This window comes from Cervus canadensis, chromosome 20 (assembly GCF_019320065.1).
Source record: "Cervus canadensis isolate Bull #8, Minnesota chromosome 20, ASM1932006v1, whole genome shotgun sequence".
Classification (NCBI taxonomy): domain Eukaryota; kingdom Metazoa; phylum Chordata; class Mammalia; order Artiodactyla; family Cervidae; genus Cervus; species Cervus canadensis.
In genome coordinates this window covers 23,301,840-23,316,235 of record NC_057405.1, presented here as the reverse complement: position 1 = coordinate 23,316,235, position 14,396 = coordinate 23,301,840, and the positions used below count along the sequence as shown (strand labels likewise).

The following is a 14,396-nucleotide window of genomic DNA, read 5'->3' as shown; positions in this document are numbered from 1 at the left end:
CAAATATACACAATTTCTACTTGTCAATTATACCTCAACAAAGCTGGGAAATGAAAAAGGGGCAAAAAAAGGTGATCTTCTGCCAATTTCATTCCCTTCCAGTTCAGTCAGATTTATAATACTTTCCCTCTCTTTCACCACAAAACTTTGTTCCTTTTAATTGAAATAAGACAGAAATTTCAGGAAACAAAAGACAAAATCTGGTCAAAATGGTTTTCCTGCTTTTGCTCCCAATCAAATGAGCTCAAGTCTTGGAAGGGAACATTCTCATGGCCCACAGTTCTGGGCTGTGAAGAGAGGTGTTCCACAGTCACCTTACTAATGCTCACTTGGTGACCAGAGAGTTTGAGCTTACTGTTCGCAAAGTCTAAAACCAAGCCCTCATAAAGAATATGAAGGAATGCTCTGGCAGGAGAGAGTTCTGACCCCAGTCTTACTCCTCCAAGGCAGAAACTGTGACCTTGTAGTAAAATCCAATTACAACTTCCTCTTGTTTTATTTGGAAATGAAGGATTTTTCCCAATGTTGTTTAAAAAAAAAATCAATAAGCAATATTCCTGAACAAGTGGCCCTGAGTAAATCTATAATGTACTGCCTCAGGATACAACATAGAAATGATTCAATGAGGACCTACGTTACAATACTAATAGAATGTTACTTTATTCCAATAGTCTTTGTTCTCAAGAATATTGGCCATAACATCTACCAGTAGCAGCTATTCCCATGAAAGAGGAGAAACTTTATGCAGTAGTGCCTCATTGCTCAGGCCATATTTGAGTTTTCTTAGCTATCCCTGACAATAGGACCCTCCACCAGGAGAGCACCAGACTCCCTGGCTCAAGTAGGAGGAGGAGACAGGGATAAAAGTAGGCCTGCCACTAAACGCAGACTCGACATGGGCCCAGCTACATGGCCCTGTGGGTGTCAACAGGCTCTGTGTGAGGCTAGAGGAAGTTTAAAGGAAGCCTTGCCTCCCCAGGTTCACTCCCAGCTCTTCCTAACATGGCACTTCAGACACCTTAAGGATGAATAAACTCAACCACCTAGATATATAGTGTAAAAAGTGTTAGTCGCTCATCATGTCTGACTCTGTGACCCATTGACTGTACCCCACCAGTCTTCTCTGTCCATGGAATTCTCCAGGCAGGAATACTGAAGTGGGTAGCCATTCCCTTCTCCAGGGGATCTTCTCGACCCAGGGATCGAGCCCAGGTCTCCTATATTGCAGGCAGGTTCTTTACAGTCTGAGACACCAAGGAAGCCCACCTAGATATATACTGAAAACTAAAACAAAGCAAACCAAAACAAAACCCTCATATCATGAACGAGTGTATGCTGACCATGCTCTGGTTATCTGCATGAAATCATCTGTGGAGATTTAGCCTTGGGCAGGACTTCCCTGGTGGCTCAGAAGGTAAAGTGTCTGCCTACAATGCAGGAGACCCGGGTTCAATCCCTGGGTCGGGACGATCTCCTGGAGAAAGAAATGGCGACCCATTCCAGTATTCTTGCCTGGAAAATCCCATGGACAGAGGAGCCTGGTAGGCTACAGTCCATGGGGTCACAAAGAGTCGGACACAACTGAGCGGCTTCACTTTCACTTTTCACTTTCAGTGTTAAGTCACTGTAAGTAGCAGCCATAATACTGGAGATTTATCTCCCATCATGAGAAATATTTGCAGGTTACTTAGTGAAAAATAACAGAAGGAGAGAATGCTGTATCTCTACTAGGCATTTTAAAAGTGTGGCATATCATCACGTACTCTAACTGAAGAAACAGACATTTCCTTGAAACTTGCAACAAAAATGCCATTTTTCTAAATTTGATAATGGCTTTTATCCTGGGACATGGGGCGGGAGGATGGAGAGTAGATTAGGACCTTCACTTTATACTCTCAACACCTCTGTGGTGTTGAGAGGTTTTAGTAAAAACCATGTATCACTTTTATAATTAAGCAGTTATAGCAAAGATCAATTAATAACTGTGTATGTGTGTTAGTCGCTCAGTCATGTATGAGTCTTGGCAGCCCCATGGACTGTCGCCTGCCAGTCTCCTCTGTCCATGAAGTTCTCTCCAGGCAAGAATACTGGATTATCATTTCCTCCTCCATAGCATCTTCCCAACCCAGGTCTCCAGCTTTGCCGGTAGATTCTTTACCCCCTGAGCCACCAGGGAAGCCTCAACTAATAAATACTGTTCTATTAATACATTTTAAGTGCTGAGTCAATGCTTCTTTAAAAACAAAAGAGGGAAATATTATTTTTAAAGGGAAACAACTGTTGATAAACTCTGCGCCTGATTCAGTCAAGGAATGACAAGGTGACTATGACAAGTTTGCTCCAGAGACACTTTCTTAACAAATTCCAGTGGTTTCCCTTCTGTGACCAACTATTTAATGAGCCTCTTTAGTTGGCCTTTCCCAGGGTTCACTCACAACCCTTCCTAGAAAATCTCAAAGCCTTCCTGCTGGAACAAGTATTATTTTCTAGGCAGCTCTAACCAAAGGGCAGCCTAGTAATTAACAAGTTTCATCTCCAGAGGCTTCAGGGTCTCATTTCTGGCAAAGGATGTGTGTGCTACACACGATAACACTGTCAAAACTTGCTGTCTTATAAGGAGATTTTTGACATCATAACAAAAGAACTCAGTATACTCCTAAATATTTATCTCTCTTTGTCTCAGAACAACTCCTCAGAGCTCAGGGATTAGGTCACTCCTTGAAGCAAAATGAGGATCTGCTTTCTGTAAAACTGTAAACTGTATTTTTGGAGTTCACTCTTTCATTTCAAATATTTCACGTTACCAGGTAACTAAGGGCAATTACACTATGTAGTCAGCCCTCCTTATCTCCAGGTTTCACATCCATAGGTTCAACCAACCGTAGACCAAAAATACTTTAAAAAAAAAAAAAATTTCCAAGAAGCAAAATTTGAACTGTGTGCCAGCAACTATTAACAAAACTTTTTTATTATATTAGGTGTTATAAGTAATCTAGGGATGACTCAAAGTATATGCAAGGATGTGCATGGATCACATGCATGCAAGCCCTACTCCATTTTCCATATAAGACTTGAGCATCCACATATATTGGTGTCCAGGGGGTCCTGGAACCAGTTTCCTGGGAATATCAAGGGACTGCATATACCAGGCAAGGGGAACCTGTAATTCAGGCTGCACTTTTAGAATTAAAACTGACTCCTAAATTTGCAAGATATTAGAGACTTGAAGAGAAATAGTGTTCCACACTAGGAAACAATGTGGGGTTCTGATGTTCTCTGGGTTTACCTTGATTTGGAGCAAAGGAAATGTTAGCTTCCGACTTTAACCAGATGTTTTAGATGAAGTGCCCGACTGCATAATATCCATGGAGATTCCTGCTCTAGTTTGCTCGGTAATGCCCCTCCCTGACATGCCCTGTTTGATGTTTCAGGAATTCGTGATGATCGTCGTCTTTGGTTTGGAGTTCATCATTCGAATCTGGTCTGCAGGCTGCTGCTGCCGGTACCGCGGATGGCAGGGAAGACTGAGATTCGCCCGAAAGCCGTTCTGTGTCATAGGTGAATATCAGAGTCCTGGACGCCCCGGTTTAGGACACTACATCCTTTTCTTCTCCTGTCTCTGGTATTACCACATTCGGTTCATGTTAAAAGCTAATATTCATGGCTTCTTCACCACAGGCCAGGCTCTCTCATGACTTGAGAGTGCTAATTCATTTAATCCACTTCACAGCTCAGTGAGGTAGGTATTGTCGTTATCCGAGTTTTGCAGATGGAGAGGCTGGGACACAGAGAGGTGGAGTTGCGAAAGTCACACAGCTAGTAAGTGGGTGGTGCTGGGACTGAGCCAGAGGGCCTGGCTCCAGAACACCCATGTCAAGTTGAGTTGTGCTGAAACACACGGTTCTCAAGCATCGCCCTGAACTAGGGGAAGCATTGATTTCCGTGAGTATAAAGACCTATTTTTGCTCTACAGTGTCAGCAATGCCGCTTTTATGCTCTTGGTCCGCTGAAAGGTGTAAATGTACTGTGTCCTGGTAAAGCTTACTTATGAGCAGGCCTTAAGAATAATTACATGTATGGTTTATTATACTCACTGTAACCATGAGACCTGATAAAGTGTTTCCCCTCTGAAATTTGGGTCCCCACCCTACAGTCCCTGAATAAATACCACATCTCTGCAGCTCCCTGTCGCTTCAAAGAGATTCCAGTCACCTGGGTGCCAGCCGGAAACTATAAAACATTCCAGAGTTAAGATCTGGCATCTCGGAGTGATATATTTTAAAGTGTATCATAAAATTGAAAATTCTAGTCAACTCTATCTCAAATTTTAATTATTTTTTCAGGTAAGTTGCCTACATCATGGCCTTTTATCCCTAAATATTTCAGTATGGATTTTCCAAAAGAAGACTATTAGTTTGCATAATCTGCTGTACTTAAATTGGACTTTAGTACAGCCCCTTGTCTAATCTGCTGGCTGTATCCTAGTTTTGCCAGTTGACCCAATAATGTCCTTGTAGCATTTTCCCCTGCAGTCTAGGGTCACACATGGCGTTTAGTCATCAGGTCTCTGTGGTCTCCTTTTATCTAGAACAGTTCCTCAGCCTTTCTGTCTTTTACAACACTGACATTTTTGAAGAATTTGACCTATTTTTTAAAAAATGGAATGCTTTTATTCCTTTGGGGGAAGAATAGTAAAACCCTGTGTACAATAGCTTCTTGTAATTGTGGATGTTGTAGTTGCTGTTATTCAATAGTTACATTTGGTTTCCTTGCTCTTTTCTCCTTCCTACTTCTTTGGCATTGGAGAAGGAAATGGCAACCCACTCCAGTGTTCTTGCCTGGAGAATCCCAGGGATGGGGGAGCCTGGTGGGCTGCAGTCTGTGGGGTCACACAGAGTCGGACGCGACTGAAGCGACTTAGCAGCGGCAGCAGCAAATCCAAATGCTGAAAGTTCCTGGTGAGCTTCCTTATTTCCACTGCTTCCAACCTGAGAAACTGGGATTTTAGTTACAAGCTAGTTTAGGCAAAGCTCCTCATCAACAGAGGACTTTCCATTCTGGTTCAGAAATTGTTGAGCATCTTTAGGTTCCTTCTTCACCCAGTTCTGAAGGAGGAAGTGGAGAAACCCTTTGCACGGGGACTGTCAGAGGAATTCTTTGTTCCATCTTTCATGCCAGTGCTGTGTCCACGTCCTGGACACACGTCCTAAGCATGGGGAAGTGGGGGTGTTCCCCACACACCTGCATATTTCAAGAGTCTCCATTCATTCAACTGGACTTTGTGGAAACGTGACTGCTTGCAAAGCGCTACAGTTACAGAAGTGACTCTAGTGCAATTTTAAGTTACAGCAACCTTAAAACACCTTGCTTGGGCTTTGCTAACGCAGTCTGTTTGTCTGGCTGCCCCTCTTCTGCCAGATGAAGTGAAGAGGAAATTGGGCACCAGCTCCCAGCCCCCAAGGGGCCCACCTGACCGCCAGGGCACATCCATGCAGGCACTTGGTTTTTCTCTGGAGGTCTCCTCTCTTTATTAATCCCTGCTCAAAGCTACACCACAAAACACTGTAGCTCGATGTGAAATTATGACACAAGAGCTTCCAGTACTATAAGGGACCCAAACAAAACAATTCACAAGGCAAACAGTTTAGCAGGGCTCATTCAGCTTCTATAGGATAAAGTTGGTTCACAGATGACTGCAGGAATGTCCCGTTTCAGGCTTTAAAACCAATTAAAAATTGCCAAAGGATGTTCAAACTACCGCACAATTGCACTCATCTCACAAGCTAGCAAAGTAATGCTCAAAGTTCTCCAAGCCAGGCTTCAACAGTCTGTGAACTGTGAACTTCCAGATGTTCAAGCTGGACTTAGAAAAGGCGGAGGAACCACATCTGTTGGATCATCAAAAACACAAGAAATTTCCAGAAAAACATCTACTTCTGCTCTATTGACTACGCCAAAACCTTTGACTGTGTGGATCACAACAAATTGTGGAAAATTCTTCAAGAGTTGGTAATACCTGTACATCTTACCTGTCTCCTGAGAAACCTGTATGCAGGTCAAGAAGCAACAGTTAGAACTGGACATGGAACAACAGACTAGTTCCAAATAGGGAAAGAAGTACATCAAGGTTGTATATCATCACCCTGCTTATTTAACTTATATGCAGAGTGTATCATGCAGAATGCTGGCCTGGATGAAGCACATGCTAGAATCAAGATTGCCAAGAGAAATATCAATAACCTCACATATGCAGATGTCACCACCCTTATGGCAGAAAGGGAAGAGGAACTAAAGAGCCTCTTGATGAAAGTGAAAGAGGAGAGTGAAAAAGTTGGCTTAAAACTCAACATTCAGAAAATTAAGATCATGGCATCCAGTCCCATCACTTCATGGCAAATAGATGGGGAAACAATGGAAATAGTGAGAGACTTTATTTTGGGGGGCTCCAAAATCACTGCAGATGGTGACTGCAGCCATGAAACTCAAAGAGGAAAAGCTCCTTGGAGGAAAAGTTATGACCAAGCTAGATAGCATATTAAAAAACAGAGACATTACTTTGCCAACCAAGGCCCATCTAGTCAAAGCTATTTCCAGTAGTCATGTATGGATGTGAGAGTTGGACTATAAAGAAAGCTGAGCACCAAAGAATTGATGCTTTTGAAATGTGGTGTTGGAGAAGACTCTTGAGAGTCCCTTTGACTCAAGGAGATCAAACCAGTCAATCCTAAAGGAAATCAGTCCTGAATATTCCCTGGAAGGACTGATGCTGAAGCTGAAACTCCAGTACTTTGGCCACCTGATGCGAAGAGCTCACTCCTTGGAAAAGACCCTGATGCTGGAAAAGATTGGAGGCAGGAAGAGAAGAGGATGACAAAGGATGAGATGGCTGGATGGCATCACTGATGCGATGGACATTGAGTTTGAGCAAGCTCCCAGGAGTTGGTGATGGACAGGAAAGCCTGGCCTGCTGCAGTCCATGGGGTCACAAAGAGTCAGACATAACTGAGTGACTGAACTGACTGAAAAATTGGTTTCATTCCAATTTCAGAGACGATGTCAGTGTATTTCTGTCCTCTAAGCTAAAGAGCAGGTTCATTCCCACATGTTTGCTGCCTTTTGGTAGCTGTTCTCAGCTGCAGATACATCAGCCCCTCTTGGTCTTTTAATCTTCCTCTTCCTCTCTTGAATCCTTCTGGGACTTGGTGTGGCATGTGGTTCTGAAGATGGTGTTGTGTCGTTTGTAACTCAGCCACCTTTAAGCCTGTCAGCTGTGACCTTACAGATTTAGCGTGACATGGTATAGATGTGGTTGGAGCTTAGTTACCTCTTCAGGCCTTTTCTTCATTTGTCATTTTACCTCTACCAAATCAGCTTCTTTGGAAGAAAACCTCACAGATAAATATATAACGAATACCCACTAGAACAAAAGCAAGATTCGTACTTACACTTAAGGTAACTATGCACTTTTCAGTCTTTTATTCAATATATGTGTAATGATTTGATTCGTGGTCCAGCTGAACCTATGCAAGAGTGAAACGTGTTCAAATGTGGCTCTTTCGGACGAGGTCAGTAAGATGTAACCTACACAGAGGAACCAAAAGTCACCTGCCTGAAGGCAGCAGGGTGTCCCCTAGAAGGGCTCCCAGAGCCCTTTCTAGGCCATGCTTAATAGGGCCATAAAAAATGATTGATGTCAGGGGTAAAATGAGCAATCGCAATGTAAAGTAAACCCTGGATTTATTTCCCTGCTTGACCTAATTTACTGCGGCAAAGTGGACAGAGGTGCCATCTCTCCGCTACCCACTAGAGCCACACACCCACAGCACGTCATGCTGAATCTGTTAGGTCACAGCTGACAGGCCTAAATGCAGCTGAGTCACAGGTCACACAACTCCATCTTCAGAGCCCCGTGCTACACCAAGTCCCAGAAGGATGCGAGACAGGAAGAGGAAGATTAAAGGACTAAGATCTGCTGATAACTGCTGTGGGCTTGGAGATGAAGCTAAGCTCTCTCAAGACTCCACGTACGTGTAAGATCTAGTTACTCTGAACATGCTGCACACCCAAACATTTTCAGAAGGCTTGAGCATTGAAGAAAGGGCCCAAAGGAGACTGGTGGCCCGTGTGCCTGCTGTGTGGGGATGCCTTCTGAGAGCAGCCTGTAAAGCAACTGAAGCAGAGTGAAGCCCCTCCAGCTGTTGCCTTGGGCAGGACTGAGCCCTGTGGACCGGTTAATCCCATTTGGACACAGGTTGGTTCATGGGGCCCACGGGCTGATTCCCAAAGAATCGTAACTTCCCTCCTGACCTGCCCACTCCCCACCCCTGCGTGGGAGCCAGAACCGGAGCATTTCCAAATACTATTGATTTAAGAAAACATAAAATCATTATATTCTTGTGTTTGAAAAACACCTTTTAGACATCTGTAACCAAAGGGAAGAAAAATCTATTCATTTTTTAATATTAGATACTTTCTTCACTGAACTGATTTATCTCTCCTTGATTTGGGGAGTTTGAAAACTGGTAAAAGCTTATCTTGAATTGCAAAATTCTTATATCTATGCCTTCAATTTACATCTCTCACCTAAGACGCTGTTGGAATAACATGTCTGCAGCTGTGGTCAGTAATCACTGCACCTACAACTGGAAGAGTTGAATGTGTTTGTGGATGACTAATGAGTTGCCCTCATTTGTCTGGACTGGCCGCTTTCTGATTTCTTTTCTGATCTCTCTCCAATCAAACACAACTCATTCACTCAGTGGACTTAGCATAGAGAACGTGTAAAATAACCTCAAAGACTGAGTTCATAGCCACTCCTTTTCCAGCTTTCATTAATGACTTGCCTGAAAATTGCAAACCGTACCCAAGACCGGTGCTTAGATTATGATAATGAACCTGATGTGTCAGAAAGTCAACAAGTTTCTCGTAACCGTGACTTTTTGGATCCCCGATGACCCTTCTAGAGACAGATGGAACAAGGCCGTAGCTTTCAGTCCTGCAGTGCATCTCAGGAAAGCAGAAAAGACTAGCCCGTGATTAACCTTGGATCCGTATGTGATGCTAAATATAAGTTGATTTTTTAATTGCCGTTTTAGCAGTTCTCCCTCTGTGTTATATTTCCACAGGAAGACAAAAGGCAAAGCCGAGCACAGAGGTGTCCCCCGTGAGCTGAGCATATGTGCCTTTGACACGGGAAAATAGCAAATGCATATATTTTTTTAATGAGGAAAAAATAACCAGTGTCTTCCTTAGCTACAACAAAATTGGAGCCTTTTTTAAAATGAACCACACAGCCAAGGCCACTCTAATATATCTGCGAGTTCATCTTATTGAAAGCAGCTTCAGGTGCTAATGTGTTGGAAAGCTGTATCTGAGACACTTGAATGCCACTGACTCCTACACTGAAGATTGAGGCACTGTTTTTCTACCTCTCCAGCCTCTTCATCTTTCGTTTCAAGAGACGTTCTCTTCAGCTGCATTCGTTTTCCCGCCCTCTAATCTCCTCTGCCCTTTACTGAAAGTTATTTCTCTTGGGTTGTTTCCTGTCAGCCGTGTACTCTTCTCTGCCTACTTCTATGTCTGAATGTCCAAACTCATGCGTATGGTCACCTCCATGTGGTTAAGCGGACCATCTGAGGACCGTAAACCTTCTTGGCTCGCTTGACAACAGAACTGTAAAGCCATTTCAGCCTCTATAGTGGATATAGCTGATATTTATTGAAATTTGCTACGTTATGGGTACTGCTCTTGAACTCTGTAAATAGTGTCTTATTTAATCCTGCCGAAGTTTTATAACATCTTTTTTAAAGATGAGGAAGTAAGATAAGGTTTAAGAAACTTGTCCACAGTTAGAAAGATGGTGAATGAAAGAACTAGGATTTCAATCTAGAAAAATAAGCCTACCTGATGAGCTGTTTTCACTCACAACACTTTTGACATCAAACCTGTGGGGTTTTCCCTCACATCAACCAATTCTCCAGCTTTCTGGACACCCTTGAAAGTGAAAGTTGCTCAGTCATGTCTGACTCTTTGCAACCCCATGGACTGTGGCCTGCCAGGCTCCTCTGTCCATGGAATTCTCCAGGCCAGAATACTGGAGTGGGTAGCCTTTCCCTTCTCCAGGGGATCTTCCCAACCCAGGATTGAACCCAGGCCTCCTGCATTGCAGGTGGATTCTTTACTGTCTGAGCCATCAGGAAGCTCAAGAATACTGAGTGGGTAGCCTATCCCTTCCCCAGCGAATCTTCCCAACCCAGGAATCGAGCTGGGGTCTCCTGCATTGCAGGCAGATATTTTACCAGCTGAGCTACAGGGAAGCCAACAACGCAATACAATTTTGACACTAACAATGGGTATTAGTATGAAACCCCGCCGATCCAGGGTTTGGTCTCACTGGACTTTCCCTCCCCAACTTCAGACACCAGCCACAGAGAGGTGTGTAGGCTAACACACTCTGCCTGGCCGACTGCAGTCTAGGGATTCCAATAGCCCCCCATGTTGCTAGAATGACACAGAGTTCAGGAAAGTGCTGTACGTTATATCACATTATATTTTTTATATTTATTATAAGAGCTACAGTCCGAGAACAGCCAAGTGGAAGAGATGCATCGTACAGGTATTTGGGGCAAAGGACTGGCTAACATGGAGATTTTGTGCCCCTTCAAGAGCCCCACCTCCCAGAACCTGTGTGTTCCCCAGACGCTCACCAAACCCCATGGTTTAGAGAGAGTGGTGGAGCTCTCACAGCTGTTGGTGACTGAACTCTTTCTCTCCTAAGAGGTCCCGGGTCTTCCTGGTACCCAGGAAGCTCAATAGGGACCCCTAGCCCACAGTCATCTGATTATTGGACAAAAGGCATTTATCATGCCAGAGATCCCAAAGTCTAGGAGCTCTGTACAAGGAACCGAGGACAATGACCAAGTATCCACTCCCCAGAGTACCACATGACCCAACTGTGAGAAAATTGCTCTTATTGTTTATTAGTGTTTTTAAATTAAATTTAGTCAGCCTTGTCCACTGTCATCAACTTGCATTTGTAATATCCATTAGTTGTATACAAATGTTATCGTTTGTCACCTAAACTCTTTGAATAATAAGTCAGACTTCACAAAATGGCATTAATTGCAGTATCAGCCTTAAATATTAGCCTTATTACTTCAGTTAGATCAGGTTACTTGTTGCTGCTCTCCAACCTAAAGAAGAAATTAAGCTCTGAAGTAGACTAGTTTGCCTCTTCTATGACTGCATGGCCTCTTGAGCAATGCTTTCCTGAGGTCCCTGTGTATGTCCTAACTAGAGACATATCCGGGTAAGTGACATCATTCTCAGAAATGCATTCACATGTTGTTCATGCTGTAGACCGCTGGAGACCTGTTTAGGTCACTTGACCTGGTGTGCAAATTTGAGTGTCATATAGCTTGATTAGCTCATAAGACTGGACCATAGGGAGAATATGCCTGGAGAAAAGGAATAATGAAAGATTATTTCCCACTCCTTCTATAAACCTGAGTGGAGCAGTATGATACATGGTACCAATATTCTGTACTTTCAAATGTTATATAAGAAAATTCACTCACAGACAGAGCGTTTATTTATTATGTGCCAAACATGATCTTAGGTGCAAATGACACAACCATTAATAAAACACAATCCCTGCCCATAAGCATAGGAGCTCCTGTGCCCTTGGAGCAAGAGGAGACTGGTTATGTTGATTCAGAGCAAAGCTGATGGGGGCAGGAGTCATGGACAGAAGGGTGTAGAACATCATGACCGACTGAAGAGAGGAGGGAAAGGTCCCTTGGGTTTTGAGCTCAGTCACCCAACAAACAGCTATACTATGCCCAAGTGTGGTTCTCAATGCCAGGGATGCTACGTTGCTCTAAGTGGGCAGTGTCCTCTTTCCTATCGAGCTGATACTCCAGGGGCCAGAGAAAAATAATATGCGGGCATATTTTTGAAAAACAAGATAACATCAACTACAGAGAATGCAATGAAGAAAATAAACAGAGAGATTAGGAGTTCCTTTAGACTGAGTGGTCCAACAAGTCTTTCTAAGGAGTGGACTCTCAAGTCAATCTGAGTATTACAGGAGCCACTGATGAGATGATGTGGGCAGAGGTCTTTCTAGGCCAGAGAGCAAGCAATGCAAAGGTTCTGGAGACCAAGGGAGCTCGGCCTGTACCAGGAAGAGACACATGGTCATTGTGGCCAGAGCTCAGTGTGGGAGCTGATGGACAGACAGCCACTTTCAGGGGCCGTGGGGGCCACATGAGGCCATATAGTTGCCTGAGATGAAGCAGTGTCTAAGATGGGCCACTGGGCAGAGGTCCAGTAGATGACTGTTGGGCCTAATGATTAATATTTAGGTTAAAAACACAACATTTTGATCAGGCAACAAGAAGTATGGCTATATAAGACCCTGGGTCTCTTGGTCATCTGTCTATACCTGTTTGAACTTCATATTGGAATATATAAATCATTATCCATCCAGGAAAATATAAACCTGTCCCTCTGACTTTTCCATGCGTCTAGATATCTACCCTTACATCTATGTTTCTGCCATCTACATAGGAACGTGAAATGTCCAAAATGAAAAGACAGTGTGTTTTTCCTGTGAGCAGCAGGAATTAGGGGAATGTGATGAGTGTGCTCACATTCCCCTTGGAAACTCTCACCAGGAAGCAGCTCCTCTGCTGCTTTGCTCCTCTTTGCCCAGGGGCCTCTGAGCAAAGGACTCTGCAGCATCCACTCAGCGATGGCTGTGATGCAGACTTATTTCATTAAAGATGATTTATTTCCTTTGAGAAATGGCCCCTCACTGTGTTGAGCTGTTATCTGAAGACTTACGATCAATAGGAAGCATTACTGTCTCTATAAGGTCAGTTTTCTGAGTGCTGCTTGGAATTTGCCAGCAGGAGCCCCTCTCCCCACAGTGGAAGATGTGCAATTCAGCCCCTGTGTGTGGCTGTGGAGATGTTCCCAGCACATCTTTGCAGGGCTTGTGTTTTATTTTTAATAAATACCACAGAGCAAGCGGCCCCGTGCACAGCTGAGTGCAGCATTTGAGAGCATGGATAATGTGCTGTGTAGTGGGCGGCTTTTAAAATTAGATTTTAAAGCTTCATCCTTATTAAGATGCTCAACCACAGTATAAATGCATCTTTAATTCTTCAAAGAGCACGTTCCTATCATGGAATTTGGAGCTTAGTTAGAAGATAGAGCTCGTCAAGCAGCACTGTGTCCCTCTGAGACATTGCTTCACTCTCACTAGATAGAGACAGTAAAATTGAGGCTCCGTGAAGGGAGTGCTCCCTGGTTAACCCCCAAGTTAGCCACGGAGCTGGGGCAGAAAGCCGACTTGCCCTGGCTCCCAGCTCTAATGCATCATCTCTGGAGAGTCAATTTTAATTACAGTATAATCCACTTAATCTACACACGGAGGAATAACGAGGGAGCAGGAAAAATGAATTTATTAGCAGGTTGGCAGGAGACCACATGATGCAGATCAGCAACCTTCCTGTCGAGATGCAGGTTTACAGTGAGCTCTAGGCGGTTTTGCTGCCACGAGAGATGACCCTGATGCCGCAGCCACAATGGGCAAAGGACTGCTTGATTCTTCTCACTTTGACATATAAGCAAAGTTTCAACTTGAAAATGCTGCAGAACCACAGTTTTGCCAGAAAAAAAACCTTACTTTTTTTTTTTTTTTTTAATAACAATAGTAATAAGAGGAAAAACAGAGTGCCTAGTTCCCCTTCTGCACTCCTTTGGGTCAAAAGAAACAACCACAATGAATTAAATGCTCAACTCACCACCTTCCTTGAAACAAGAGATGAGTGAGCCTTTGCTTCATTGTTGACTTTTGATTACTTTCACACCAATCCACGGTGGCTGTGAACTTGCTGGACCATCTATTGTCTATTTCCTACACACACATTACAAAACAGACGATAGTTTAAGAACTGTATTTAGATAAGAAATCTTCCTTTAAGGCGGAATATAACAGGAGGTTAGGACTTGGGCTACTTCATGTTACATAAACACAAATAAAATTTTAAACTATAAATCATATTTATGAACTATCACATATAACCCTCATTGTTGTTCAGTTGCTCCGTCATGTTCAACTCTTTGTGACTCCATGGACTGCAGCACACCAGGCTTCCCTGTCCTTGAATATCTCCTGGTATTTGCTCAAATTCATGTCCATTTAGTCAGTGATGCCATCTCATCCTCTGTTGTCCCCTTCTCCTTTTGCCTTCAATCTTTCCCAGCATCATGGTCTTTTCTAATGAGTTGGCTCTTTGCATCAGTTGGCCAAAGTATTGGAGCTTCAGCTTCAGCATTAGTCCTTCCAGTCAATATTCAGGGTTGATTTCCTTTAGGATTGACTTTCT

At 43.5% G+C, this 14,396-nt stretch overlaps 1 protein-coding gene across 5 annotated transcripts in view; it reads left to right on the top strand.

Moving 5' to 3' along the window:
- KCNQ5 (potassium voltage-gated channel subfamily Q member 5) overlaps window positions 1-14,396 on the top strand; it is a 583,703-nt gene that overhangs the window by 424,852 nt on the left and 144,455 nt on the right. For all 5 annotated transcript variants that reach the window (XM_043439129.1, XM_043439126.1, XM_043439127.1 and 2 more), the window contains one exon: window positions 3,432-3,558. In XM_043439129.1, coding sequence (XP_043295064.1) covers window positions 3,432-3,558 — 127 coding nt within the window. The remainder of the gene's footprint in view (window positions 1-3,431; window positions 3,559-14,396) is intronic.